The sequence below is a fragment of the Anomaloglossus baeobatrachus genome, chromosome 9 (genome assembly GCF_048569485.1).
Source record: "Anomaloglossus baeobatrachus isolate aAnoBae1 chromosome 9, aAnoBae1.hap1, whole genome shotgun sequence".
Classification (NCBI taxonomy): domain Eukaryota; kingdom Metazoa; phylum Chordata; class Amphibia; order Anura; family Aromobatidae; genus Anomaloglossus; species Anomaloglossus baeobatrachus.
In genome coordinates, this window is record NC_134361.1 from 191,010,882 (window position 1) to 191,037,980 (window position 27,099).

At 47.3% G+C, this 27,099-nt stretch overlaps 1 protein-coding gene across 3 annotated transcripts in view; it reads right to left on the minus strand.

The window, feature by feature from the left end:
• The window catches only part of SCAI (suppressor of cancer cell invasion), a 194,417-nt gene that overhangs the window by 28,852 nt on the left and 138,466 nt on the right, over positions 1-27,099 (minus strand). For 2 of the 3 annotated variants that reach the window (XM_075324141.1, XM_075324142.1), the window contains exons 11-13: positions 24,261-24,339; positions 17,453-17,552; positions 6,794-6,875 (exon numbers count right to left, since the gene is read on the minus strand). In XM_075324141.1, coding sequence (XP_075180256.1) covers positions 6,794-6,875; positions 17,453-17,552; positions 24,261-24,339 — 261 coding nt within the window. The remainder of the gene's footprint in view (positions 1-6,793; positions 6,876-17,452; positions 17,553-24,260; positions 24,340-27,099) is intronic. The other variant, XM_075324143.1, reaches the window with a different exon arrangement.

Genomic DNA, 27,099 nt, shown 5'->3' on the forward strand with positions numbered 1-27,099 from the left:
ATATATATATATATATATATATATATATATATATATATATATATATATATATATATATATATATATATATATATATATATATATATATATATATATATATATATATATATCCCCATCCTATTTTTTTCTCCCTGATTTTACAGTTTAATATATTTAAAGGGGGTATTCCAATCTCCAAGATCCTGCCCCAATGTGTAATAGGAATAATAATATATTAATAATAATAATAATAATAATAATAATAATAATAATAATAAATAATAGCAAAGACCTCCAATTAGAAATGTATAGTTCAACTAATTAGCTATGTCTCTTACCTCATGTGCAGGGCATTGCAGCTTAGGTATCCATGGCTATGGCCACTAGCAACTAACACTGACTATATGTGTGGTCGTAACCATGGATACCTAAGCTGCAATATCCTGCACATGAGGTAAGAGACCTAGCTAATCAGGAGAACTATACATTTCTAAATGGATGTAGTTGCTAATATTACACCTACATATTGGAATAGGACCTTGGAGACGGAATACCCCTTTAACGGTCTCTAATAAAACACAAAAAGTAAACACACCCCTCCAGCAGACCGCCACATGCTCGGTCAGGTGGGCATATTTATTTTAACGGAAGTCGTGAGACAAGCCGTTACCAGACACCTCTGCCCCGGTGTGCCCCGTCCATGCTTCCCACAACATCTGCCATCATTAGGAGGCCGCTGTACACATTAGATTGCTGGCAGGATGCGCAGACATTAATGCATATAGCCGGGGGTGGGAGGAGGCACGGGACAAGACACGAGCAGCCGCCTGCTCTCACCTGAAATCAAGATGGGGAAAAACAAAACAGCACAATCCAATTCTATTTTCCTTGGGACTTGCGAGCTGCAGATCTGAGCCAGCCATGACTAATAGTAAGTTGCTGGGTTGGCAGATCTCCACGTCTGTCACATTAAATAGTGAGAGGACAGGAGAGGCTGCTGAGAGCAGTTGGTGTCACAGCTGCGGCTGCCAGCGCTACTAACAATGCCATTTTAATATCAGCCTGTGCCCAACTGCAAGAAGCGGCAAGCCCGGCAGCTGTCCGCGTCCGCCCACGGTCCTGATCACAGTACTGACCCGAGCCTCGTCTTACATAGCAATTCACAGTAATTATACATATGCATGAAAATAACAGTCCGCGAGTCTGTTTATAAACTCTACTCTGTTTGCCTTTATGGAAAAATTGGGGTACGACCTTGATTATGGCCCCCAAGTCTTTCTTATCAATGTCAGATCTGCTCAGTAGGAATCACTAGACTGGTATGGCCAAGCAAAAGCAAAGTAGATATTTTAATGGTTGAGAATTGAGTTGTACCAATGGCAGCAAATCACGCGGCCGCTATGGGGCCCATAAATCGGGGGGGCCCCGGTGCTGGCATGGCCATTGCAGATGCCAGTAGAATTGAAAGTAATGATGAAAGAGGGAGGACTCCGCTGTGTCTGAGATCCGACAGGTCAGTGCAGGGGGCGCGATGTCACTATATCACTGCCGCTGTGCAGAGCAGTGAAGGCACAGCTTCAGAACGCTCCCTGCAGAGAAAAGAGCAGCGAAGGACAGAGGAGAGGTATTTCCTGTTAATCCTTGAATACACGGTGGCCATAATACTACATGGAGGACTATGGGCTGTGCATGATACTATATAGAGGACTATGGTGGTTGCATTATGCTATATGGAGGAGTATCGACTGTGTATTTTACTATATGGAAAACTAATAACTATATTATATGGTTCGGTGCATTATACTATATGGAGAACTATGGGGGGTGCATTATACTATATGGAGGACTATGGAGGGGGCATTATATTATATTAAGGATTATGGGATTGGATGCATTCTACTATTTAGAGGACTATGGGGGGGTGCATAAACTACATGAAGGACTATGGAGGGTACATTATGTGGAGAACTATAAGTGAATTATACTATTTAGAGGGCTATGTGGGGCCCCTTATACCATATTGAGGAATATTGAGAAAGTAAGATGATCAGCTCACCTCTCCCACCAAAGGTCCACTGCACGGACACTGTATTGTTGTGAATGTCAGTTATGCTTTGGCTGCTGGGAGGCTCCCTCTTGTGGCCAGGAATGGTTTGGACAGAGACCAGGTGTGTTGAGCAGTGGGCGTTTCCAGTGCTAACTCTCTGCTTATTTAAACCCTGGTCTGATTGCAGGCTATGCTGGATGTCAGTTCTTTGTTCACCAGCCTGCTTCATCCTGCTCCAGACCACATCTTCCTCAGATAAGTGCTTTGCTCTTTATTGGTTGCTTGGTGCTTTTTTCTCTTATCTGAGTTTGTCATTTGCTGTGGTTGTTTTCAGTTTATTTGCATGCAGGGATCTTCCCTCTCAGTTGCTTAGTTGGGAAGCTCCCTGCAGCTATGTTTGGAGTATTGCTCCCATAAGTCCATGTGTTTGTTGCTTCTTGAATTTGTAATAGTTCCTGCTTTCTGTTCATTGGTATGGCAAGAGCGCCTGGTATAGGACGGAGTTCAGATCTAGTGATCTGACGGCTTTTTTGTACTATCAGGTATTTTGATTTTTGCAGGATTTTTCTCTGGCCACCATCAGTCTCTTTCTTATCCTGTCCTATTTAGTCAGTAAGGCCTTACCTTTTGCTAATCCTATCTGTGTATTGTGTTTTTCCTATATCACCGCAATCTTTGAATGTGGGGGGCTTGCTATTCTTTATCTATTTTCTGAGGCAGAGTGTTATTCATCTTTCCTACCTTTAGGATAGTTAGTTCTCCAGCTGGGTTCGCGGTGCACAGGATGGTAGTTCACCCCTCGGCTACTTCTAGTTGTGATGGTTAGTAAGGGGATGGCGGCCAGATTAGTTGCCAATGCTCTTGTCACCTTTTACCAATGATTTATGGTTGTCTTCCATGGTTCCGGATCATAACACTGTATTGCCAACAGGAAAGGATTCAAAAGAGTAGAAATCCAGCAACCAACCTTCTTAAAAATATATAAATCTTTATTCCAAAAATGTTTTCATATAAAATAGATCCATAAACTGTAGAATAAAAAAAAAAATCCAGAGGAAAAAAAAGGAGATTAGGACAAACAAATTCGTTTCAAATGCTATTCCTTATTCATTGTTTCAAAAATGAATAAGGAATAGCATCCAAAACACGTTTGTTCTCAAATCTTTTTTTCTCTGGATTTTTTTTATACAAAATTTTTTTTAGAAATAAAGATTTATATATTTTTAAGAAGGTCGGTTGATGGATTTCTACTCTTAAATCCTTTCCATATGGAGGAATATGGGGCATGCATTATACTATAATGAAGGCAATTTGGGGCCCATTATACTATATGGAAGGCTATTTGGAGGGCTATAAGGAGGCCATTATACTATTTGGAGGGCTATGTGAGGGACATTATAATAATGTGGAGGCCATTATACTATTTGGAGGGCTATATGATGGACATTATAATAATATTTGGAGGGCTATAAGGAGGCCATTATACTATTTGGAGAGCTATGTGAGGGACATTATAATAATGTGGAGGCCATTATACTATTTGGAGGGCTATATGATGGACATTATAATAATATTTGGAGGGCTATAAGGAGGCTATTATACTATTTGGAGGACTATGTGAGGGACATTATAATAATATTTGGAGGGCTATAAGGAGGCCATTATACTATTTGGAGGGCTATGTGAGGGACATTATAATAATATTTGGAGGGCTATAAGGAGGCTATTATACTATTTAGAGAGCTATGTGAGGGACATTATAATAATGTGGAGGCCATTATACTATTTGGAGGGCTATATGATGGACATTATAATAATATTTGGAGGGCTATAAGGAGGCTATTATACTATTTGGAGGACTATGTGAGGGACATTATAATAATATTTGGAGGGCTATAAGGAGGCCATTATACTATTTGGAGGGCTATGTGAGGGACATTATAATAATATTTGGAGGGCTATAAGGAGGCCATTATACTATTTGGAGAGCTATGTGAGGGACATTATAATAATGTGGAGGCCATTATACTATTTGGAGGGCTATATGATGGACATTATAATAATATTTGGAGGGCTATAAGGAGGCTATTATACTATTTGGAGGGCTATGTGAGGGACATTATAATAATATTTGGAGGGCTATAAGGAGGCTATTATACTACTTGGAGGGCTATAAGGAGGCCATTATACTATTTGGAGGGCTATGTGAGGGACATTATAATAGTATTTGGAGGGCTATAAGGAGGCTATTATACTATTTGCAGGGCTAGGGCTATGTGATGGACATTATAATAATATTTGGAGGGCTATAAGGAGGCCATTATACTATTTGGAGAGCTATGTGAGGGACATTATAATAATGTGGAGGCCATACTATTTGGAGGGCTATATGATGGACATTATAATAATATTTGGAGGGCTATAAGGAGGCTATTATACTATTTGGAGGGCTATGTGAGGGACATTATAGTAATATTTGCAGGGCTATGAGGGAGCCTTTATACTTTATGGAGGGCTATTTGAAGGCCATTATATTGTATGCAAGCAATTATACAGTGTGAAGGATTATGTGAAGTCCATTATACTCTGCGGAGGTGTAGTGAGGGCCATTATACAGTTTGAAGAGGTTTTCGGGCCACTGTACTTTATGTAGCCCCATTATACAGGGTGATTATAAGAATCATTGGCTTTTACATTCATATTACTGCTCAGATATAAATTTCATCTGCTTGTAATCATAACTTAATCGAAAGGTCACATCTCAGAGTTTGTAACTCGTGTGGTCGTGTGGTGTGACTCACCAGGTGAAAGAGTGGCATCAGATCCCAAAATGAAGACAATGCAAAAGAAAGCGTTTTGTGTTTTAGAGTATCAGAAGTGGAAATCAAATGTGAGCGTTCCAAAGACAGGATGAAAGTGATCCACCAGGGATGAAAGTGATCCACCAGGGATGAAAGTATCCCACCTGGTCACCAGAGCATTCTGCGGTGGTATTGACAATTTCAGGACACAGGAGGCTTGAGTAAATGTGAAAGCCCTGGATGATCAAGTGTTCAAGGTGAAGCAGTGGAGGGACTTCGAGAGACTTTTGCCCGTAACCCACAGACACGTTGCGCAAGTCGTGAACTTGGCAACCCTCAGCCGACTGTTTGGAAGATTGTGACTGCACCAGAAACCATATCGCATTCAACTATTGGAAAATTTACGGCCAGCCGACCTCGGCATCCAGTAAAAACTCTGTCCACTTTTTCCGGCAGCATCGGATGATGACGAATTCTCTTCCCAGGTTGTGTTCAGTGACGAGACAAGCTTCCACCGGTGGATTGGTGTTGACTTTACATTCTTCAGATGGTCTCCCGATCTGACAGCAAGTGACTTTTTCTTTTAGGGGTACAATCAAAGACATTACATGCCACCTTGGCCAGCAACAATGGAAGAGCTCCGGGACCACATTACCACTGCTCTAATGACCAACGACAGGGACCTGTTGCAGCGTTTTTGGGTTGAGCTGGATTACCGCAGAGATGTATCGTGTGACACATACAACACTGATAAATAGTAAGTGTTAAACTTTCAGAGTTTAGAACTTGTTATGGGACCCCATGATTTCTACATACGCCCCTGCCCCCATATAAACACAGACGTATTGGATAGCACTCTGTTATGCTACGGGGCTGTGCTAAAAAGTGTTGTTTTTCTCATGCTAATTCGGCACTAAAAGTGTGTCGCCATTTTCGGACACCTGAAACTAATATATTTTACCATCAATGAAGCTACCCGAAGGCTTTTTGTTTGCCCAACGAGCAGTAAATTTTATTGGTACCATTTTGGGTATATTCGAAATCTTCATCGTTCTACATCGCATTTTGGAGAAGGAGCAGAGACCCCCTTCCCCAAAAACGGCAATTCAGTCATTTAGACATGAATTGAATAACTTCAGATTTTGATAGATCGAACTTTTTGGGAGAAATGGTAATACTAGATGTTCTTTTTGGTTTTCTTTATTTTTTTTGTTAGGAAAAAGAAGAAATTAAATCTTGTTTTTAGGTTTGTGTATTATTTTTTTTTATTACTATTTTAAATATAATTCTGTAAATTACTACATTAGTATTACTTAAAATTAAATTATAAAAAATAATCATAAATATAATATTAATGAAAAATAATAATAATATAATAACTATAATAATAATAATAATAATAATATTAATATTGTAATAATAATAATTTAATCTCCGAAGGGGTCTTGAATCTGCAATTATTTGATTGCTTTTACCACTATTTAAAATGATGTAAATTATTATAAAAAAAATAATATAATAATGAAAAATAAAATAAATTTTTTATTAATATAGTTATTATTATTATTATTATTAATAAAAAAATAATAATTTAATCTCCTAAGGGGACTTGTATCTGCAATTATTTGATTGCTTGTACCACTATGCTGTAACACTCTATGGCAGTACAAAGATAGCAGTGAAAAGCCTTCAGTAAGACCCATGGCCAGTTCCGATAAAATAGATAGGTGCAGTCTCCGCTCCTAGGGATCCCAGAGATGGGCACCCCGTTCACCATTAGTACTAAGCTGTCTCAGTTTCCGCCTATAGACCGCGTCTCTTCTCTCAAATATGGAAATAACTATGTCTGACAATATGGGTGGGTTACCACAGAGAAGTGCCATCACCCCACACAATTTGTCGGAAAGTCTCAAATACACAAAAGAAAATGTGAAATATAATCAAAAAGTAAATGTATTAAAAATACCTTGTATGCCACGCTGTTTGATGAGTCCACTATAATAAATAAGGGTTTCCTGGTGTAAGGGTACAGATCCCCAGGATGAAGGCTGGAAGAAAACAATTGGTTCAGTAGATTGTATGCCGGATTATTCTTGGCAGTAGAACAGTATAAGAATAAATACGGTTAAGCCCCGGCTCTTATTTGATGGAGGGTTGGTGTGCCGCACCAGATTAAGGATGTCCTCCTTCACATTAGATGTCACCCGCAGGAGGATAATCCAAGATCAGACTATAATCAACAAGTGACATGATCGCTCTACATCCAGATCTATGACAAACAAGCAAAAACCAGGAGCTTGTGCAAATGTAAGAAGACTGTCCCGTCTTGCCTTTTCCCTTATATTTTAAGACCAGATTGTATTAAGTGTGTTAAAGACATTTATTTCGCCAGAGTCCTGCTCCATCCTCCACATATACAGCGGTCGACAGTTCTTTTACAGGCTGGAATATAGAAGGAACTGTCAATCACTGTGTGTGGGCGGGGCAAGCGGAACGCTCAGGCTCCGGATGTTCTGGCAGCATTTAAAAAGGAAAAGAAAGATTTACATGATCTTCTTTTAATGGGAATCTGTCACCAAATTTTTGCTCCCCATCTGAGAGCAGCATAATGTAGAGACAGAGACCCTGATTCCAGCAATGTGTCACTTACTGAGAGGTTTCCTGTTTAGGAGGGTCTTTCCATCAAATATGTCATTAACCTCTTGACATAGGGGATTGTGGAAAGTATGTCTAATAAAATCGATTCTCCATACATAAGTCAGTTTTCAGACACACAAGGCAAGATGGCCTCCGATGACATCATAGACCTGCCCATCAGTCACCATGGATCCGCCCCGATGACAGACCCACCCATCAGTATTACCGAGACCGCTCAGACAACATCATAGACCCGCCAATTAGCGTCACCATGGATCCGCCCTGATGACAGACCCGCCCATCAGTGTCACCATGGATCCGCCCCTATGACAGACCCGCCCATGTGTCACCATGGATCCACCCCGATGACAGACCCGCCCATTAGTGTCACCATGGATCCGCCCCAATGACAGACCCGCCCATCAGCATCACCATGGATCCACCCCGATGACAGACCCGCCCATCAGAGTCACCGAGACCGCCCCGATGACAGACCCGCCCATCAGCGTCACCATGGATCCGCCCCGATGACAGACCCGCCCATCAGAGTCACCGAGACCGCCCTGATGACATAGACCTGCCCATTAGCGTCACCATGGATCCACCCTGATGACATCATAAACCCATCCACCAGCGTCACAGGTGCCATTGACTCATGTGCATATTCACATATGCCTACGCCTCTAGCCCATATAAGATACAGCATGACTAATAAAGCTTGCTTGGGCCAATCTCTGATTGAGGAAAGATTCACATCTGACTGGTGTGTCTGATGTTATTCTTTCAAGCATGCATTTGATCCAAACTAATTACGTCAGGAGCACGAAGCTCGTTAACACTACAGAGCATTCACCCTCATTATTATTTTGATAAAATCACTAATTCTCTGCTGCAGATATACCAGTTATACAGGGCTCATGAATATGCTGGACTACCTGGCAGCACACCAAGTAGTCCTGTAATGATAATCTCCTGCTGATTAATCAGTGATTTTATCAAAACTACACTAAGCAGCCCAGTAAGTGACATCGCTGGAATCAGGGTCTCTACCCCTACGTTATGCTGCTAATAGATTAGGTGACAAGGACCTAGTGGCACATTCCCTTTAATATTTTTCATGCATAATTGCCAGGGTTCATAGAAAAATCATGAGCCCTGCTTCCCACACCCATACAACGTGATTGACAGATCATCTTATTCAGTTATGTATATAGGGAGAGCTGTCAATCACTATGTGGGCGGGGAAAGCAAGAATCAGGTTTTTTTTAACGCATAGACATATAAAAATATTCAACCCTAATAGTTAAAAATATATCTGAGCCAAGTGTTGATAATTAAAACAGTGAAAGAAGGGAATTTTGTTTACTTACCGTAAATTCCTTTTCTTCTAGCTCCAATTGGGAGACCCAGACAGTGGGTGTATAGCTACTGCCTCTGGAGGCCGCACAAAGAACTACACTTAAAAGTGTAAGGCCCCTCCCCTTCTGGCTATACACCCTCCCGTAGGAGTACGGATTCCTCAGTTTTAGTACCAAAGCAAGAAGGAGGAAAGCCAATAACAGTTTCAAAACCAAATTCAATCCGATAACTAGATCGGAGAACTTAAGAAACAACGTGAACAACATGTGCACCCGAAAAAACGAAACCCTAAAAACAGATAGGGCGGGTGCTGGGTCTCCCAATTGGAGCTAGAAGAAAAGGAATTTACGGTAAGTAAACAAAATTCCCTTCTTCTTTTTCGCTCCTAATTGGGAGACCCAGACAGTGGGACGTCCAAAAGCAGTCCCTGGGTGGGTAAAAAGATACCACATGAACGGGCTGTCATACAGCCTCTTCCTACAGGTGGGCCACCGCCGCCTGAAGGACCCGTCTACCTAGGCTGGCGTCTGCCGAAGCGTAGGTATGCACTTGATAGTGTTTGGTAAATGTGTGCAGACTCGACCAGGTAGCCGCCTGGCACACTTGCTGAGCCGTAGCCTGATGCCTCAACGCCCAGGACGCACCAACGGCTCTGGTAGAATGGGCCTTCAGTCCAGATGGAATCTGAAGCCCAGCAGAACGGTATGCGTGAAGAATTGGTTCCTTGATCCACCGCGCCAGGGTGGATTTGGAAGCTTGCGATCCCTTATGCTGACCAGCGACTAGGACAAAGAGCGCATCCGAACGGCGTAGAGGCGCCGTGCGAGAAATGTAAATCCTGAGTGCTCTCACCAGGTCCAACAGATGTAAACCCTTTTCAAATTGGTGAACTGGATGCGGACACAAAGATGGCAAAGTGATATCCTGATTGAGATGAAAGGAAGAAACCACCTTGGGAGAAAACTCTGGAATTGGACGCAGTACTACCTTGTCTTGGTGAAACACCAGGAAGGGAGATTTGCAAGATAACGCCGCCAGCTCGGACACTCTTCGAAGAGATGTGACCGCTACAAGAAAAACTACCTTTTGTGAAAGCCGAGAAAGGGGAACCTCTTTCAAGGGCTCGAAAGGCGGCTTTTGAAGAGCAAGGAGAACCTTGTTCAGATCCCAGGGTTCCAATGGCCGTCTGTAAGGAGGAACGATATGACAAACTCCTTGGAGAAACGTGCGTACTTTAGAAAGCTGTGCCAAGCGCTTCTGAAAGAATACGGATAACGCGGAGACTTGACCCTTAAGCGAGCTAAGGGACAAACCTTTTTCCAACCCAGACTGCAGGAAGGAAAGAAAAATTGGCAATGCAAATGGCCAGGGAGAAAACCCTTGAGCCAAGCACCACGCTAAGAATATCTTCCACGTCCTGTGATAGATCTTAGCTGAGGATGGTTTTCTAGCCTGTCTCATTGTGGCAACAACTCCCTGAGACAAACCTGAGGCCGCTAGGATCCAGGACTCAATGGCCACACAGTCAGGTTCAGGGCCGCAGAATTCAGATGGAAAAACGGCCCTTGAGACAGCAGATCTGGACGGTCTGGTAGTGCCCACGGTTGGCCTACCGTGAGATGCCACAGATCCGGGTACCACGACCTTCTTGGCCAATTTGGAGCGACGAGTATGGCTCGCTGGCAGTCGGACTTGATTTTCCGGAGAACTCTGGGTAACAATGCTAGAGGTGGGAACACATAGGGGAGTCGGAACTGCGACCAATCCTGAACCAAGGCGTCTGCCGCCAGCGCTCGGTGATCGTGAGACCGTGCCATGAAAACTGGGACCTTGTTGTTGTGCCGTGACGCCATCAGATCGACGTCCGGCGACCCCCAGCGGTAACAGATCTGTTGAAACACGTCCGGGTGAAGGGACCATTCTCCTGCGTCCATGCCCTGGCGACTGAGAAAGTCCGCTTCCCAGTTTTCCACGCCTGGGATGTGAACTGCAGATATGGTGGACGCTCTGCTTTCCACCCACGTCAAAATCCGCTGGACTTCTTGAAAAGCTTGGCGACTGCGTGTTCCCCCTTGGTGGTTGATGTACGCCACCGCCGTGGAATTGTCCGACTGAATCCGAATCTGCTTGCCTTCCAGCCATTGTTGGAAGGCTCGCAGGGCAAGATAGATTGCTCTGATTTCCAGAACATTGATCTGCAAGGTGGACTCTTCCTGAGTCCACGTCCCCTGAGCCCTGTGGTGGAGAAACACCGCTCCCCACCCTGATAGGCTCGCATCTGTCGTGACCACTGCCCAGGACGGGGGAAGGAACGACTTTCCCTGTGACAATGAGTTGGGGAGAAGCCACCAACGTAGAGAGTCCTTGGCAGTCTGAGAGAGGGAGACAGTCCTGTCGAGGGACGTCGATTTCCCATCCCATTGGCGTAGAATGTCCCATTGGAGAGGGCGCAGATGAAACTGCGCGAACGGGACTGCCTCCATTGCTGCTACCATCTTTCCTAGGAAATGCATGAGGCGCCTCAGTGAGTGCGACTGGCTCTGAAGGAGAGATTGCACTCCAGTCCGTAGCGAGCACTGCTTGTCCAGTGGAAGCCTCACTATCGCTGATAGAGTATGAAACTCCATGCCAAGATAAGTCAGAGATTGGGTCGGGGTTAGATGAGACTTTGGAAAGTTGATAATCCACCCGAAAGTCTGGAGGGTGTCTAGCGCCACCTTCAGACTGTGTTGGCATGCTTCTTGAGAGGATGCCTTTATAAGCAGGTCGTCTAGATACGGGATGACCGAGTGACCCTGCGAGTGCAGAACAGCTACTACTGCTGCCATGACTTTGGTGAAGACCCGGGGGGCTGTTGCCAGACCGAAGGGTAACGCTACGAACTGTAGGTGCTCGTCGTGTATGACGAAACGTAGGAAACGCTGATGCTCTGGTGCAATCGGCACGTGGAGATACGCATCTTTGATGTCTATTGATGCTAGAAAATCTCCCTGAGACATTGAGGCTATGACGGAGCGTAGGGATTCCATCCGGAACCTCCTGACTTTTACGTGTCTGTTGAGCAACTTCAGATCCAGGACGGGACGATACGATCCGTCCTTTTTTGGGACCACAAACAGATTGGAGTAAAAACCGTGACCCTGTTCCTGAAGAGGGACGGAGGTCACCACTCCTTCCGCCTTTAGAGCGGCCACCGCCTGCAACAGAGCATCGGCTCGGTCTGGTGGTGGAGAAGTTCGGAAGAAACGAGTTGGCGGACGAGAACTGAACTCTATCCTGTACCCGTGAGATAGAATATCTCTCACCCAACGGTCCTTGACGCTTGCTAGCCAAATGTCGCCAAAGTGGGACAGCCTCCCACCGACCGCGGGTGTGGGCATCGGAGACCGCAAGTCAGGAGGACGTCGTTTTGGCAACGGTTCCTCCGGCTGGTCTTTTTGGGCGTGACTGAGACCTCCAAGAATTTGAACGTCTCTGGTCCTTTTGAGTCTTTTTTGACGAGGCGAATTGGGACCTGCCCTGTCCTCGAAAGGACCGATAACCAGACTGACCCCTCCTCTGTTGGGGCTTGTTTTGTCTGTGTTGTGGCAAGGAAGAGTCCTTACCCTTGGAGTGTTTGATGATTTCATCCAAACGCTCTCCAAACAATCGGTCACGAGAAAAAGGCAAATTGGTTAAGCACTTCTTGGAATGAGAATCTGCTTTCCAATGTCTCAACCACAGAGCCCTACGCAAAACAACTGAGTTGGCTGACGCCACTGCCGTGCGGCTTGTAGCGTCCAGAACAGCATTAATCGCGTACGACGCGAATGCCGCCATTTGCGAGGTCAATGGTGCTACCTGCGGGGCAAATGCACGTGTGACTGAGTCGACTCGCGCAAGCCCGGCCGTGATAGCTTGGAGTGCCCATACGGCCGCAAAAGAAGGCGCTAATGACGCTCCAATCGCTTCATAGATGGATTTAAGCCAGAGCTCCATCTGCCTGTCAGTGGCATCTTTAAGTGCCGCTCCATCTTCAACAGCAACCAAGGATCTAGCTGCAAGCCTGGAAATTGGAGGATCCACTTTTGGACACTGGGTCCAACCCTTGACCACTTCAGAGGGAAAAGGGTAGCGTGTATCTTTAAGTCGTTTAGGAAAACGCCTTTCAGGATAAGCGTGGGGTTTCTGGATTGCGTCTCTGAAGTCAGCGTGGTCCAGAAAAGTGCTTAATGTACGCTTAGGGTATCTGAAATGGATTCTCTCGTGCTGCGAAGCTGACTCCTCTACAGGAGGAGCTGGTGGGGAAATATTCAACATCTTATTGATGTTAAATATAAGATCATTAACTATGGCGTCACCATCTGGTGTATCTAGATTGAGAGCGGTCCCAGGATCAGAATCCTGATCAGTTACGTCCGCCTCATCACCCATAGATTCATCCCGCTGGGATCCAGACCATTGAGATGAATGTGAAGGCCCGTCATAACGAGCCCGCTTAGGCTGCCCGGGGCCATCGTCCGAGTCAGAGTCTTCACCCTGAGGTGTAGATGCCCGTCCCGGAGCTAGGAGCTGAGGGGGACCAGGGGGCAATACATGCACAGTGTCCGTGGTCTGAAGTACAGGCCTAGCTCGCAATGTGTCAAGAATTTGTGACATAGTGAGAGACATTCTGTCAGCAAAAGCTGCAAACTCAGTTCCTGTCACCTGGACAGCATTCACAGGTGGTACACCCTGGGACACGTCCAGCAGAGGTCCCGACTGTGCAAGCGCCGCAGGGGCCGAGCACTGCACACAATGGGGGTCCGTGGAGCCTGCCGGTAGAAAAGTCCCACATGCGGTGCAGGAAGCATACAATGTCTGTGCCTTGGCACCCTTGCGTTTTACGGGCGACATGCTGCTGGCTCTCTGCATGTGAGAGAGTCTATAGCCAAAGGGCGACCAGCGCTATGTATACCAAGTATTTGTAGCAACAAAATACTAAGAATACTACGAGCACAAGAGGGGGTGAGCCCTGAGGGCTGCTTACCGCCCGCTGAACAGCGGGTAAGAGGCTGCAGAATGCCTTGTCTGGGTCTCCCCGGCTCCCCTCTGCAGCTCAGCGTGTCAGCAAGAATGGCTGCCGGCTAATGTGGAGAGGGGCGGTCCGTGGGAGTTCCCAAACAAAAGTGCGGGAACAGTGTCCCCTCTGTGCTGACTGTGAGGGCTGGAGTATGTAAAAACGACTCCAGCCCTCAGCGCTGATGCACTGGCCAGCGTCCCGCCCCTCTCCTGACTGGCAGGTCTGGGGGCGGGAACGAACGAAAGCAGGCCGCAAAAGCCGGGGACTCGAGTTATCAGCGCGGCCGCCGTAAAAGCGCAGGCCGCGCTGAAGTCCCCGGCGCACTACAAGTGCCAGCCGCGCCGCTGTTCCAGCGGCCGGCGCGACCGAGTCCTAGACGTGGGCAGCGTCCCGCCCCTCTCCTGACTGGCAGGTCTGGGGGCGGGAACGAACGGAAGCAGGCCGCAAAAGCCGGGGACTGTAGTTATCAGCACGGCCGCCGTAAAAGCGCAGGCCGCGCTGAAGTCCCCGGCGCACTACAAGTGCCAGCCGTGCCGCAGTCCCAGCGGCCGGCGCGGCCGATTCCCATAAGTGTGCCTGCTTCAGCTAAGCTGAATGAGGCCATGGCACAGGCGCCGCAGCGCTGATGTCCCCCGGCGCACTACAACACCCAGAATGCTGCGGTGTGAGCGCCAAATGCACGGGGACACAGAGTACCTTAAGGAAGCAGGGCCATGTCCCTGATGTACTCCGCTCCATCCAGCATCTTCTCCAGGGGCTGTAGATGGAGCACGGTCTCAGTGCCTGGAGACCGGTAAATCCCACTTCACCCAGAGCCCTGTAAAAAGGGATGGGGAAGGAATCAGCATGTGGGCTCCTGCCGCCGTACCCGCAATGGGTACCTCAACCTTACAAACACCTCCGACATAAGTGGGGTGATAAGGGAGCATGCTGGGAGTCTGTATAGACCCTCTTTTCTTCCATCCGACATAGTCAGCAGCTGCTGCTGACTAAAAACAATGGAGCTATGCGTGCGTGTCTGACCTCCTTGCGCACAAAGCTAAAACTGAGGAATCCGTACTCCTACGGGAGGGTGTATAGCCAGAAGGGGAGGGGCCTTACACTTTTAAGTGTAGTTCTTTGTGCGGCCTCCAGAGGCAGTAGCTATACACCCACTGTCTGGGTCTCCCAATTAGGAGCGAAAAAGAAAGCAGTAAAAGCTTAGATCACCCCTTTAACAAAGCCTAATAATTGTAATGAGAGCTTGTAAGTCCCATCTCCTCAGTAGGGGGTGTAATAGGATCAGCTGACCAGATGGCACTGATTTATTTGCCCGTCACCTTATATCTGGTAGGACACAGGGGCTTGTGCTGTATTAAATGCTATATAAAAAATGTAATGATCTATAGGCTGATAGATTTTTTTTTTTTTCAAATTAAAAAAACACTAAAAATATCTACACTCCTGTGATCGACGCGTTTCACACATGAAAAAAAAATCCCTTTTTACGCATAACCTGAAAAATGTATGTCTGATTGTACTTTACCCCTTTAAGTATAAATTTCTGAATTCTTATACAAGACTCATTCGGGTCCATGAAATTGAGATGAGAGGTTTTTGTTGATGCCTTTTCCCTGCAAATCATTTTTTGCTCGCAATGTGCCCATTAGTGGTGCGGATGGAGTAAGGCTCTTTATGTCGGCAAGTTTTACCCCCATTTAAACCTTGTTCAACTACCATGGGGGTCAAGGTGACCCATGCAGCATGGTACCACGAGTGCTTTTTTTTTTTTAATGGTACCAGACAAGGGTTAAGCATTCTGTTATTGGAATTCTTCATATTAAAAAAAAAAAAAAAAAAAACGAAAAAAAAAATGGCAAGAACCAGATGGAAATCTAGGAGGCCCTATTGGGTATGTTCACTGAAGGTGAAACTGCTGACCGAAAAATTCTGCAGCACAATCCCATAGGGTCATCTGCAAAGGAGTGGATTTTGGTGCCAATTTGTCGCTTCGGACAAAGTCCACATTAAAGTTCAATTTCCAGGCAGCCTTTTCCACTGTGTATTGAAGAGATTTGCTGTGGATTTTTCCCCCTATAATCTACAGCATATCCACCCAGTGTGATCCCACCCTCCATAAATCATTGACATCCTTCAAGGGACATATAAAATAGGATTTTAATAGGAGTGATTAAGTTAAGAGGCTTGTATGATCACCAAGTCATTTGGTTATTATTAAATACTTGTTAGCCATGAAAAGAAATGATCATCTTATTCATTCCATCTTATTTGTGTTGAGTTTTAATACATTATATTAGTAAATGGAATCTGTCAGCAGGGTTTTGCTATGTAATTCTAAGAGCAGCAGGATGTAGGGGCAGAGACCCTGATTCCAGTGATTTGTCACTTACTGGTCTGCATGATGTCATTGTGATAAATCAGTTTTCCTTCTAGATCTAGCAGTGATCTGAATGCTGAGCTGTGTATAACCCCGTCCACACCACTGATTAGCAGATTTATGTGCATATCCCTGCCTACACCACTTATTGGCAGCTTTCTGTGTATATCCCCATATATATCACTTATTGGCAGCTTTCTATGTATATCCCCATATATATCACTTATTGGCAGCTTTCTGTGTATATCCCAATATATATCACTTATTGGCAGCTTTCTATGTATATCCCCATATATATCACTTATTGGCAGCTTTCTGTGTATATCCCAATATATATCACTTATTGGCAGCTTTCTATGTATATCCCCATATATATCACTTAATGTTAGTTTTCTGTGTAAATCCCCGCCTACGCCACTGATTGTAGCTTTTTGTGTATAACCCTGTCCACACCACTGATTGGCAGCTTTCTGTGTATATCCCCATATATATCACTTATTGGCAGCTTTCTGTGTATATCCCCGCCCAGAAGACTGATTGGAAGCTGTGTATAACCTCGCCCACATCACTGATTGGCAAATTTCTACATATATCCCTGGCCACACCTCTTATTGGTAGCTTTCTGTGTACACTGTGCATAGGTAGAAAGTGACCAACAAGTGGTGGGGGTGGGGTCTTACAGAGCAGAACGACTAGGTGGTATGAGACACCTAGTCCTTTAGTGATAAAAATCAGACTTTTATTAGCAGGAGAATTTAAATAGTAACACAGCTTAGTAAGTGACACATGGCTGAAATCAGGGTGTCAGCCCCTACATCATGCTGCTCTCAGTTACATAGCAAAATCCTGCTGACAGATTAAGTTTATTTGTAGGCTGTGAAGACTTTGGCATAATGTAAGTGAATGGGGTAGCACTGTGACCCAAAAGTACTGTAATTACAAGCCAAACATCCAAAAACAAACCAAACTGTTTCTGGCTTTTCACAACTTTGCAGGTCGCAATATGACCCCATTCATTTACATTACAAAGTAGCATCGGCGTAAAGTAATCTTTGACCATACTACTTGTTTGATGACCAAAGGTCACTGATTAGCCCCGACCTTAATATCATTGTCATGGCACATCCACTCACAAAAACATTACAGCCGATAAAAAGGCAAAACTGGCCAAGATGATGCGACAGCGAAAAATAAATTAACTATCCCCTCACCAGTGCATTTCTTTGTAAGTCTGATTCCTCTTGTGTAAAGCATCGCCATTGACCACATCTCGATTACTGTTGGTCAGCACCCCTCCAAAATCATAGGGACCTGCAATGATTTAGCAACAAAGCAGCTTCAGCGTGAAACCTCCCCATCCTCCGCATGCACCCCGCAGACCACCTAGGCGGCTTGAAATGTCAGGGTCAGGGGTACAGCCGGACAGTATGCCAATTGTATTGGAGCAATTTCACCACTTATAAATTTAGGAAACTTAGAAAACCAGAAATAAAAAAACATTAAAAATCACTTAAAAACATGACATACAGGAAGACCTGCACCCCTGAGCCAATGAATGACAGTCTATGCACAAAGCAACATGACATATAAAAAAAACCAAATATAAATAAAGCATATAATAAAATATCACAAAATATACATATAGATTTTATGGAATCTGGCATATTTCCAAACCAATAAAATAACAGATTGTTACTAGAGACTGCAAATAAAAAGGGGCAGAAAGTGTTTTTTTTTGGCACAGTGCACAATCAGGGTAGATAGCATGCACACCGCCATACGACTGTTCCTGCTGCATCACAGCAGTCGGCAGCGCTCCTCACACCACTTGGTGTAAAGAAAACTCCAGCGTTTGACAATAACTAGGGAGAAATTTGGCAAGAACAACAAATGTCTAGAACAGTTTATTGGAAGAAGAAAAAAAGGGTTTCCCACCTTTGGATATTATTTAAAATGCATAAATTTGGCGCTCAACAAATAATTTTTGCAATTGGGTTTTATTCAAAATTTTGCACTGTTTTGCTTTTACAGGCAATGTTTTCCTGCCCATCATTCCACTTTACAGTGCTACCATAGCTGGGATTTAGTGACCTTTTCACTGCAGAAAGGAAGGGAGACGCCTGCTGCAGCCAATAGTCTTACAGAGGCGAACAGGGCGCAAGGGGGGGGTGCGAGGCAGACAGGGCGCAACGAGGGGGGTGCGAGGCGAACAGGGCGCAAGGGGGGGGTGCGAGGCAGACAGGGCGCAACGGGGGGGGTGTGCGAGGCAGACAGGGCGCAACGGGGGGGTGCGAGGCAGGCAGGGCGCAAGGGGGGGGGTGCGAGGCAGACAGGGCGCAAGGGGGGGTGCGAGGCAGACAGGGCGCAAGGGGGGGGTGCGAGGCAGACAGGGCGCAAGGGGGGGGTGCGAGGCAGACAGGGCGCAAGGGGGGGGTGCGAGGCAGACAGGGCGCAAGGGGGGGGTGCGAGGCAGACAGGGCGCAAGGGGGGGGTGCGAGGCAGACAGGGCGCAAGGGGGGGGTGCGAGGCAGACAGGGCGCAAGGGGGGGGTGCGAGGCAGACAGGGCGCAAGGGGGGGGTGCGAGGCAGACAGGGCGCAAGGGGGGGGTGCGAGGCAGACAGGGCGCAAGGGGGGGGTGCGAGGCAGACAGGGCGCAAGGGGGGGGGTGCGAGGCAGACAGGGCGCAAGGGGGGGGTGCGAGGCAGACAGGGCGCAAGGGGGGGGGTGCGAGGCAGACAGGGCGCAAGGGGGGGGTGCGAGGCAGACAGGGCGCAAGGGGGGGGTGCGAGGCAGACAGGGCGCAAGGGGGGGGTGCGAGGCAGACAGGGCGCAAGGGGAGGGTGCGAGGCAGACAGGGCGCAAGGGGGGGGTGAGAGGCAGACAGGGCGCAAGGGGGGGGTGAGAGGCAGACAGGGCGCAAGGGGGGGGGTGCGAGGCAGACAGGGCGCAAGGGGGGGGGTGCGAGGCAGACAGGGCGCAAGGGGGGGTGCGAGGCAGACAGGGCGCAAGGGGGGGGTGCGAGGCAGACAGGGCGCAAGGGGGGGGTGCGAGGCAGACAGGGCGCAAGGGGGGGGTGCGAGGCAGACAGGGCGCAAGGGGGGGGTGCGAGGCAGACAGGGCGCAAGGGGGGGGGTGCGAGGCAGACAGGGCGCAAGGGGGGGGTGCGAGGCAGATAGGGCGCAAGGGGGGGGTGCGAGGCAGACAGGGCGCAAGGGGGGGTGCGAGGCAGCAGGGCGCAAGGGGGGGGTGCAAGGCAGCAGGGCGCAAGGGGGGGGTGCAAGGCAGACAGGGCGCAAGGGGGGGCTGCAAGGCAGACAGGGCGCAAGGGGGGGTGCGAGGCAGACAGGGCGCAAGGGGGGGGGTGCGAGGCAGACAGGGCGCAAGGGGGGGGTGAGGCAGACCGGGCGCAAGGGGGGGGTGAGGCAGACCGGGCGCAAGGGGGGGTGAAGGCAGACCGGGCGCAAGGGGGGGTGAAGGCAGACCGGGCGCAAGGGGGGGGTGAGGCAGACCGGGCGCAAGGGGGGGTGAGGCAGACCGGGCGCAAGGGGGGGTGAGGCAGACAGGGCGCAAGGGGAGGGTGCGAGGCGGACAGGGCGCAAGGGGAGGGTGCGAGGCGGACAGGGCGCAAGGGGAGGGTGCGAGGCGGACAGGGCGCAAGGGGAGGGTGCAAGGTGGACAGGGCACAAGGGTGAGGGTGCGAGGCGGACAGGGCGCAAGGGGGGTGCGAGGCGGACAGGGCGCAAGGGGTGTGCGAGGTTAACAGGGCGCCAAAAAAAAAAATAACAAAATAAGAAATCGGAACAGTAAGAAGAAAAGAGGAAGAGGAGGAAGAAGTAGTATTCCATGGCTATTGAACCATGTCCTACCTGGCAGCATTCACGGCTCTTGATTACCTGTTCAGGCTAATCAAAAGAGGAGAGGGGTGCTGGCAGGAAGGAGGAGGACATGGTGCAAGGCTCTTTTACAGCAGCCATGGAAAACTGACCTGGTTGGTAGCCCAGGGTTCTGTGAATAGATTGGCTTATCTCAGCCAGACGCCTCTGCCATGGTGGCTTCAGAATACTCAGGCATGTTGAAATTCGACCTCTTATTCTCCCTACCCCCGCCCCTGGACGTGAGGTATTGATTAAAACACGTTACAAAGTTACTCGGTCCTAACAATAGTTGGTGGTTATGGCCTGAAATTCATTTAAACAGAATCTGTAACAGGTTTTTACTACCTCATGACAGTAGCATGATAGACACAGAGACCCTGATTCCAGCGATGTGTCACTTAGTTTACTGGGTGAAGCATAAAATTCAATTTCTCTGTTGCAGATCTAGCAGAGCTGTATATAATCCTGCCCTCACCACTGATTAGCAGCATCCTGTGTATAACGTATATATTCAGAAAGCTGCCAATCAGTGGTGGGGGCAGGGTAACAGACCGGTACATCCAAGTAAATAAGCACCGGGCAATCTCTAGTAGATCGCTCAGTGCATGCTGTTTCATACAATTTTAGTAGATGATAGAGCGTGTTGTTGCTTGATCATCAGGTTATCGGCAGCCTATTTACATGTCAAAATAATCGTGAAACAAGAGTTGTTGACAACGCACATTCCCGACTATTTCGCAGAACAATCAGTATTGTAATGATTATATCCTGCTGATAAAACACTGATTTTATTAAGGCAACAGCACACAGCCTAATAAGTGATATCACTGGAATCAGGATCTCAATCCCTACATCATGTGTAGAAAAACTTGGTGTCAGATTCCCTTTAAGGTGTGCGGCCATGTGTCTTATTTGAATTGGAACCTATTCTGCAGAATAAAAGAGAAGCAAAACCTTTTGACAAATAGCAAAACTCTAAAACAGCGCACAGATAAAAAGGTCTGGTTTTTTGTCCACTGGGCACTGGAAAGTCACAAAGTGGCATACTCTCATTCTTACAGAATATCTATAACTGTCTGCCATGCTCAGCGGTGTTCAGCCATGCAAACTGGAGCTTGGCAATGGATAGCATGCTTCAGATAAAGGAATGCATGTTTAATCCAGCTGATGAGAAGTGATTTATGGATGAAGATCTTTTATATCTGCTCCGAGATTTACAAATCATTTCAAGGTCATGGTTCAAACAGCTCACCCAATGGATTCAGAAATACGTAATCACTAGTGATGAGCGGGCACTACCATGCTCGGGTGCTCAGTACTCGTAACTAGTGATGAGTGGGCACTACCATGCTCGGGTGCTCTGTACTCGTAACTAGTGATGAGCGAGCACTACCATGCTCGAGTGCTCAGTACTCGTAACTAGTGATGAGTGGGCACTACCATGCTCGGGTGCTCAGTACTCGTAACTAGTGATGAGCGGGCACTACCATGCTCAGGTGCTCAGTACTCGTAACTAGTGATGAGCGGGCACTACCATGCTCGGGTGCTCAGTACTCGTAACTAGTAATGAGTGAGCACTACCATGCTCAGGTGCTCAGTACTCGTAACTAGTGATGAGTGAGCACTACCATGCTCGGGTGCTCAGTACTCGTAACTAGTGATGAGCGAGCACTACCATGCTCGGGTGCTCTGTACTCGTAACTAGTGATGAGCGGGCACTACCATGCTCAGGTGCTCAGTACTCGTAACTAGTGATGAGTGAGCACTACCATGCTCGGGTGCTCAGTACTCGTAACTAGTGATGAGCGGGCACTACCATGCTCGGGTGCTCAGTACTGGTAACTAGTGATGAGTGGGCACTACCATGCTCGGGTGCTCAGTACTGGTAACTAGTGATGAGCGGGCACTACCATGCTCGTGTGCTCAGTACTCGTAACTAGTGATGAGCGGGCACTACCATGCTCGGGTGCTCAGTACTAGTAACTAGTGATGAGTGGGCACTACCATGCTCGGGTGGTGAGTAATGGTAACTAGTGATGAGCAAGCACTACCATGCTCAGGTGCTCAGTACTCGTAACTAGTGATGAGCGGGCACTACCATGCTCGGATACTCAGTACTCGTAACTAGTGATGAGCGGGCACTACCATGCTCGGGTGCTCAGTACTAGTAACTAGTGATGAGCGGGCACTACCTGGTGCTCAGTACTAGGGTGGAGCGGACCCCGATCTGAAAAATCCAGATCCGCATGGTTCGAGGGTCCGATCAGAGTCCGACCAGTACTCGGGATTCGGGGTGCACGATCCGGATCTTTTTTTTTTCTCCCTCTCCCGTGATGAGCGAGCACTACCATGCTCTGGTGTCCGGTACTTGTAACTAGTGATGAGCGAGTACTACCATGCTCAAGTTCTCCATTGACTTGCATTATACTCAGTACACGAGACGAGCCCTGCAGAGGGTGCACCTGCTGGTTACGAGTACCGAGCATCCGAGCATGGTAGTGCCCGCTCATCACTAGTTACGAGTACTGAGCACCCGAGCATGGTAGTGCTCGCTCATCACTAGTTACGAGTACTGAGCACCCGAGCATGGTAGTGCCCGCTCATCACTAGTTACTAGTACTGAGCACCCAAGCATGGTAGTGCCCGCTCATCACTAGTTACTAGTACTGAGCACCCAAGCATGGTAGTGCTCGCTCATCACTAGTTACTAGTACTGAGCACCCAAGCATGGTAGTGCTCGCTCATCACTAGTTACTAGTACTGAGCACCCAAGCATGGTAGTGCTCGCTCATCACTAGTTACTAGTACTGAGCACCCAAGCATGGTAGTGCTCGCTCATCACTAGTTACTAGTACTGAGCACCCAAGCATGGTAGAGCTCGCTCATCACTAGTTACTAGTACTGAGCACCCGAGCATGGTAGTGCCCGCTCATCACTAGCGGTCCATTGACCAGGTCTGTGGAAATGTTTTGAGCTTCCAGGTTCTCCAGGGGGCATTTTGGTGCTCCAATAATACCCTGACCCTGGGATTCCGACACAGAGACTACAGACCCATGGACCTGGGCAACGAGGAGCAATCCGCTCATCACTACCTGATGCCTATGTTCCCCCTAGAAGAGTTCAAGATGAACCTAAGCTAGGGTACGGCATATTCACAAATACCCTGCCTAAATAAGTGTATTGAACTCACTGCTATTATAAGGAGGAGCAGTTTAGATAAAGTGGGGAGACCAAAATTCATCTAAAATCCTGGGACACAGGCAATGTGGACAGAATACCTGTACATAAAAGCAGCCTGTGTACTCCTGCAAGGATTTATAGGGCACATGGAATCCCCCAATATGTATATGCAGTAAAAATCCTTGGTAAATCATGAGAAAATTTTGTTATAAGGGTTGGGGTTTTTTGGGTGGGGGGATTAAAAATAATTTAGTCAACGGCATGCAATGGTTTACAATGAAGGGAACCTATCTCAGCAATCAAAATGTCATTTACCTGCAGTCATAGGAGTGATTGGCAGGTATAGAGCCATACAAAAACTAACAAAGGCTGACAAAAAGGAAAAAAAATCCCTATGCTCTCCTCTTCAATCCTCTGCAATGATCATATATGCTCAACATCATTTTTCTGACCACTGCAGTCAATCACTACCCGCTGCAAACAATCACTACCCAGGTGGTGCACACTTGTATGGCACCTGATCACCAAGATCAGGTACCATATAAGCATGCACCAACTGGGTAGTGATTGGCTGCAGTGGTCACATGTTGTACACCACCGGATTGATGCAAAAGTATTGAACAGAAGAGCTTTTTTTTTTTTTAATTAACCGATTTTATGCTGGTACCTCTAAGATTAAGGGTTTTTTTTTTGTTTTGGAAGTTGACTGCTTAGCATTATTGCAAAATAATGAAGTATGATGAGACAGATGAGCAGTGGCAGCCATGTTTGGAGATGAATGTCATGTTAGCCCCTGCACCACTGGAGGGGCCTGTATTACAAAGCAGCAAATTAGCAACGCTCAAGGCAAGCGGTCCGGGACATGCGAGGTCAGGCTGCTCCAGCAGTGAGGCGCTCAGCGCACAGCGTGGAATAAAGAGAATTGGAGCCCTGTGAGTGACAGGGAGCATTCCTTTATCGTACCTTCATAGTCAGAGCGACCTGTTGGAAAGACTCCCGTGGCCGATAAGTAAATCAGAAGGGCACTGTTTGCAGGCAACTCCTGCAAAATAAAATGAATATGCATAAACCATCAACTTGGTGAGATTTAATATCAGTCTGTCAAACTGCATGCAGGCAAACGAGGAAGAGGATGTCCCAGTACCTATAGTGCTGGTAGCATGATGATCAAGAATCATTCACTCAAAAAAGTGATGAGAATCAGGACCGCTCCTGGACATATTAATCCAGTTTTGAGTTAACATATATTTTAGAAAACTGAACAAAAGACATTGCTTTTAAATATATTCCTATAGAATATGTAATAGCAGGTAAATGGCTGAACATAGTCTCACTATCCCCAATTTCACATAATCAAACATACTTGGCTTATCAAAAAGGATTAGGGACAATCTATATTATGTTGCATATATTAATGGTTAAAATAATTTTTGCAATTGGGTTCCATTTATAAATTTTGCACTGTTTAGGCTATTCCGGGTTCTTTACGTGCCTCCGCATGGAAATTTGATATATTATCTGGTCATAAATCAGCTGAAAGAAGCTCAAAAAACACAAAAAAAACCCAAATCTCTCCCATCAGTCACCCAAAAAGAGATCGCTGATGGACTCTCAGTTAGCTCCTTCTGCAGCCAGCAATAAATAGTGCGACGCAGAGGCTATAGAAGGCAATGGTGCACTTTTTATTATGAAACCCAATTACAAAAATGATTATTTGGCCTCATATACATGCACACATTGACAGGGACTGTAAAGAAACAGGCAACACAACTGCAGCCTATTTACACAGCTGCAATTTACTACATAGGAGGACGAGAAAAAAGAGAATTTTGTTTACTTACCGTAAATTCTTTTTCTTATAGTTCCGACATGGGAGACCCAGACCATAGGTGTATAGCTTCTGCCTCCGGAGGACACACAAAGTACTACACTCAAACGTGTAGCTCCTCCCTCCGGGCTATATACACCCCCTGGATGACAATCTAACCAGTTCAGTGCAAAAGCTGAAGGAGGACATCCACCCATAAGTAGAGATAGAGTAAAACTCGGAAAAAACGGAACCTCTGTCTACAACAACAGCCGGTGAAAACACACGGAACAAGAAAACTGCCAACAGGCAACAGGGAGGGTGCTGGGTCTCCCATGTCGGAACTATAAGAAAAAGAATTTACGGTAAGTAAACAAAATTCTCTTTTTCTTCATCGTTCCTTATGGGAGACCCAAACCATGGGACGTCTCAAAGCAGTCCATGGGTGGGAATAAACAGAAAACTGAGAAGTAGGCGAAACCTAACTTCACAAATGGGCGACAGCCGCCTGAAGGATGCGTCTGCCCAAGCTCGCATCTGCCGAAGCATGAGCATGCACTTTGTAGTGCTTCGAAAAGGTGTGCAGACTAGACCAAGTGGCAGCCTGACAGACCTGCTGAGCCGTAGCCTGGTGCCTGAAAGCCCAAGAGGCACCGACAGCTCTGGTCGAGTGTGCCTTGATCCCCGGCGGGGGAGGCACCTGAGAACATTGGTAGGCATCGGATATGGCCGACCTAATCCAACGAGCTAGGGTCGGTTTAGAAGCCGAGAGACCCTTGCGCTGACCTGTGGTCAGCACAAAAAGAGAGGTGCTCCGTCTAAGAGCGGCGGTGCGTGACACATAGATCCGGAGCGCCCGCACCAGATCTAAATTATGCAACGCTTTCTCAAAGCGATGAACAGGGGCCGGACAAAGGGAAGGCAATGAAATGTCCTGGTTAAGGTGGAAAGGAGACACCACCTTAGGAAGAAAGTCCGGAGTCGGACGGAGAACTACCTTGTCTTGGTGAAAAAACAAAAAAGGTGACTCCGAAGAGAGCGCGGCCAAATCAGAGACTCTCCTGAGAGAAGTTATGGCCACCAGAAAGACGACTTTCTGTGAAAGTCGAAACAAAGAAACTTCCCTAAGAGGCTCAAAGGGGGGTTTCTGTAAGGCCGTGAGGACCAGATTAAGGTCCCAGGGATCCAAAGGCCGCCGGTAAGGTGGAATGATGTGAGATGCGCCCTGCATGAAGGTGCGCACCTGAGCCAGTCGGGCGATACGCCGCTGAAAGAACACTGACAGAGCCGAGACCTGTCCCTTAAGAGAATTGAGGGATAGTCCTAGCTGCAGACCGGACTGTAGAAAGGACAGGATGGTCGGCAAAGAGAACGGCCAAGGAGCATGGCCGGAAGAACGACACCAGGACAGGAAAATTCTCCAAGTCCTGTGGTAAATTTTTGCCGAGGAAGACTTCCGAGCCTGAGTCATAGTGGAGATGACTTCGGGAGGAATGCCGGAAGCAGTCAGGATCCAGGACTCAAGAGCCACGCCGTCAATCTGAGAGCCGCAGAATTCTGGCGGAAAAACGGACCTTGAGAGAGAAGGTCTGGGCGGTCCGGGAGACGCCACGGCACCTCTACGGACAGACGGAGCAGGTCTGGGTACCAAGCTCGCCTGGGCCAGTCTGGGGCGATGAGTATGACCCGACAGCCCTCCATTCTGATCTTGCGCAGGACTCTGGGCAAGAGAGCTAGAGGGGGAAACACGTAAGCCAGACGAAACTGGGACCAATCCTGAACCAGCGCGTCCGCTGCAAAGGCCTGAGGATCGTGGGAGCGAGCCACGTAAACCGGGACCTTGTTGTTGTGCCGGGATGCCATTAGATCCACTTCCGGAGTGCCCCACTTGCAGCAGATCGACCGGAACACTGCCTGATGCAGAGCCCACTCGCCGCTGTCCACGGTTTGACGGCTGAGATAATCTGCCTCCCAGTTTTCCACGCCTGGGATATG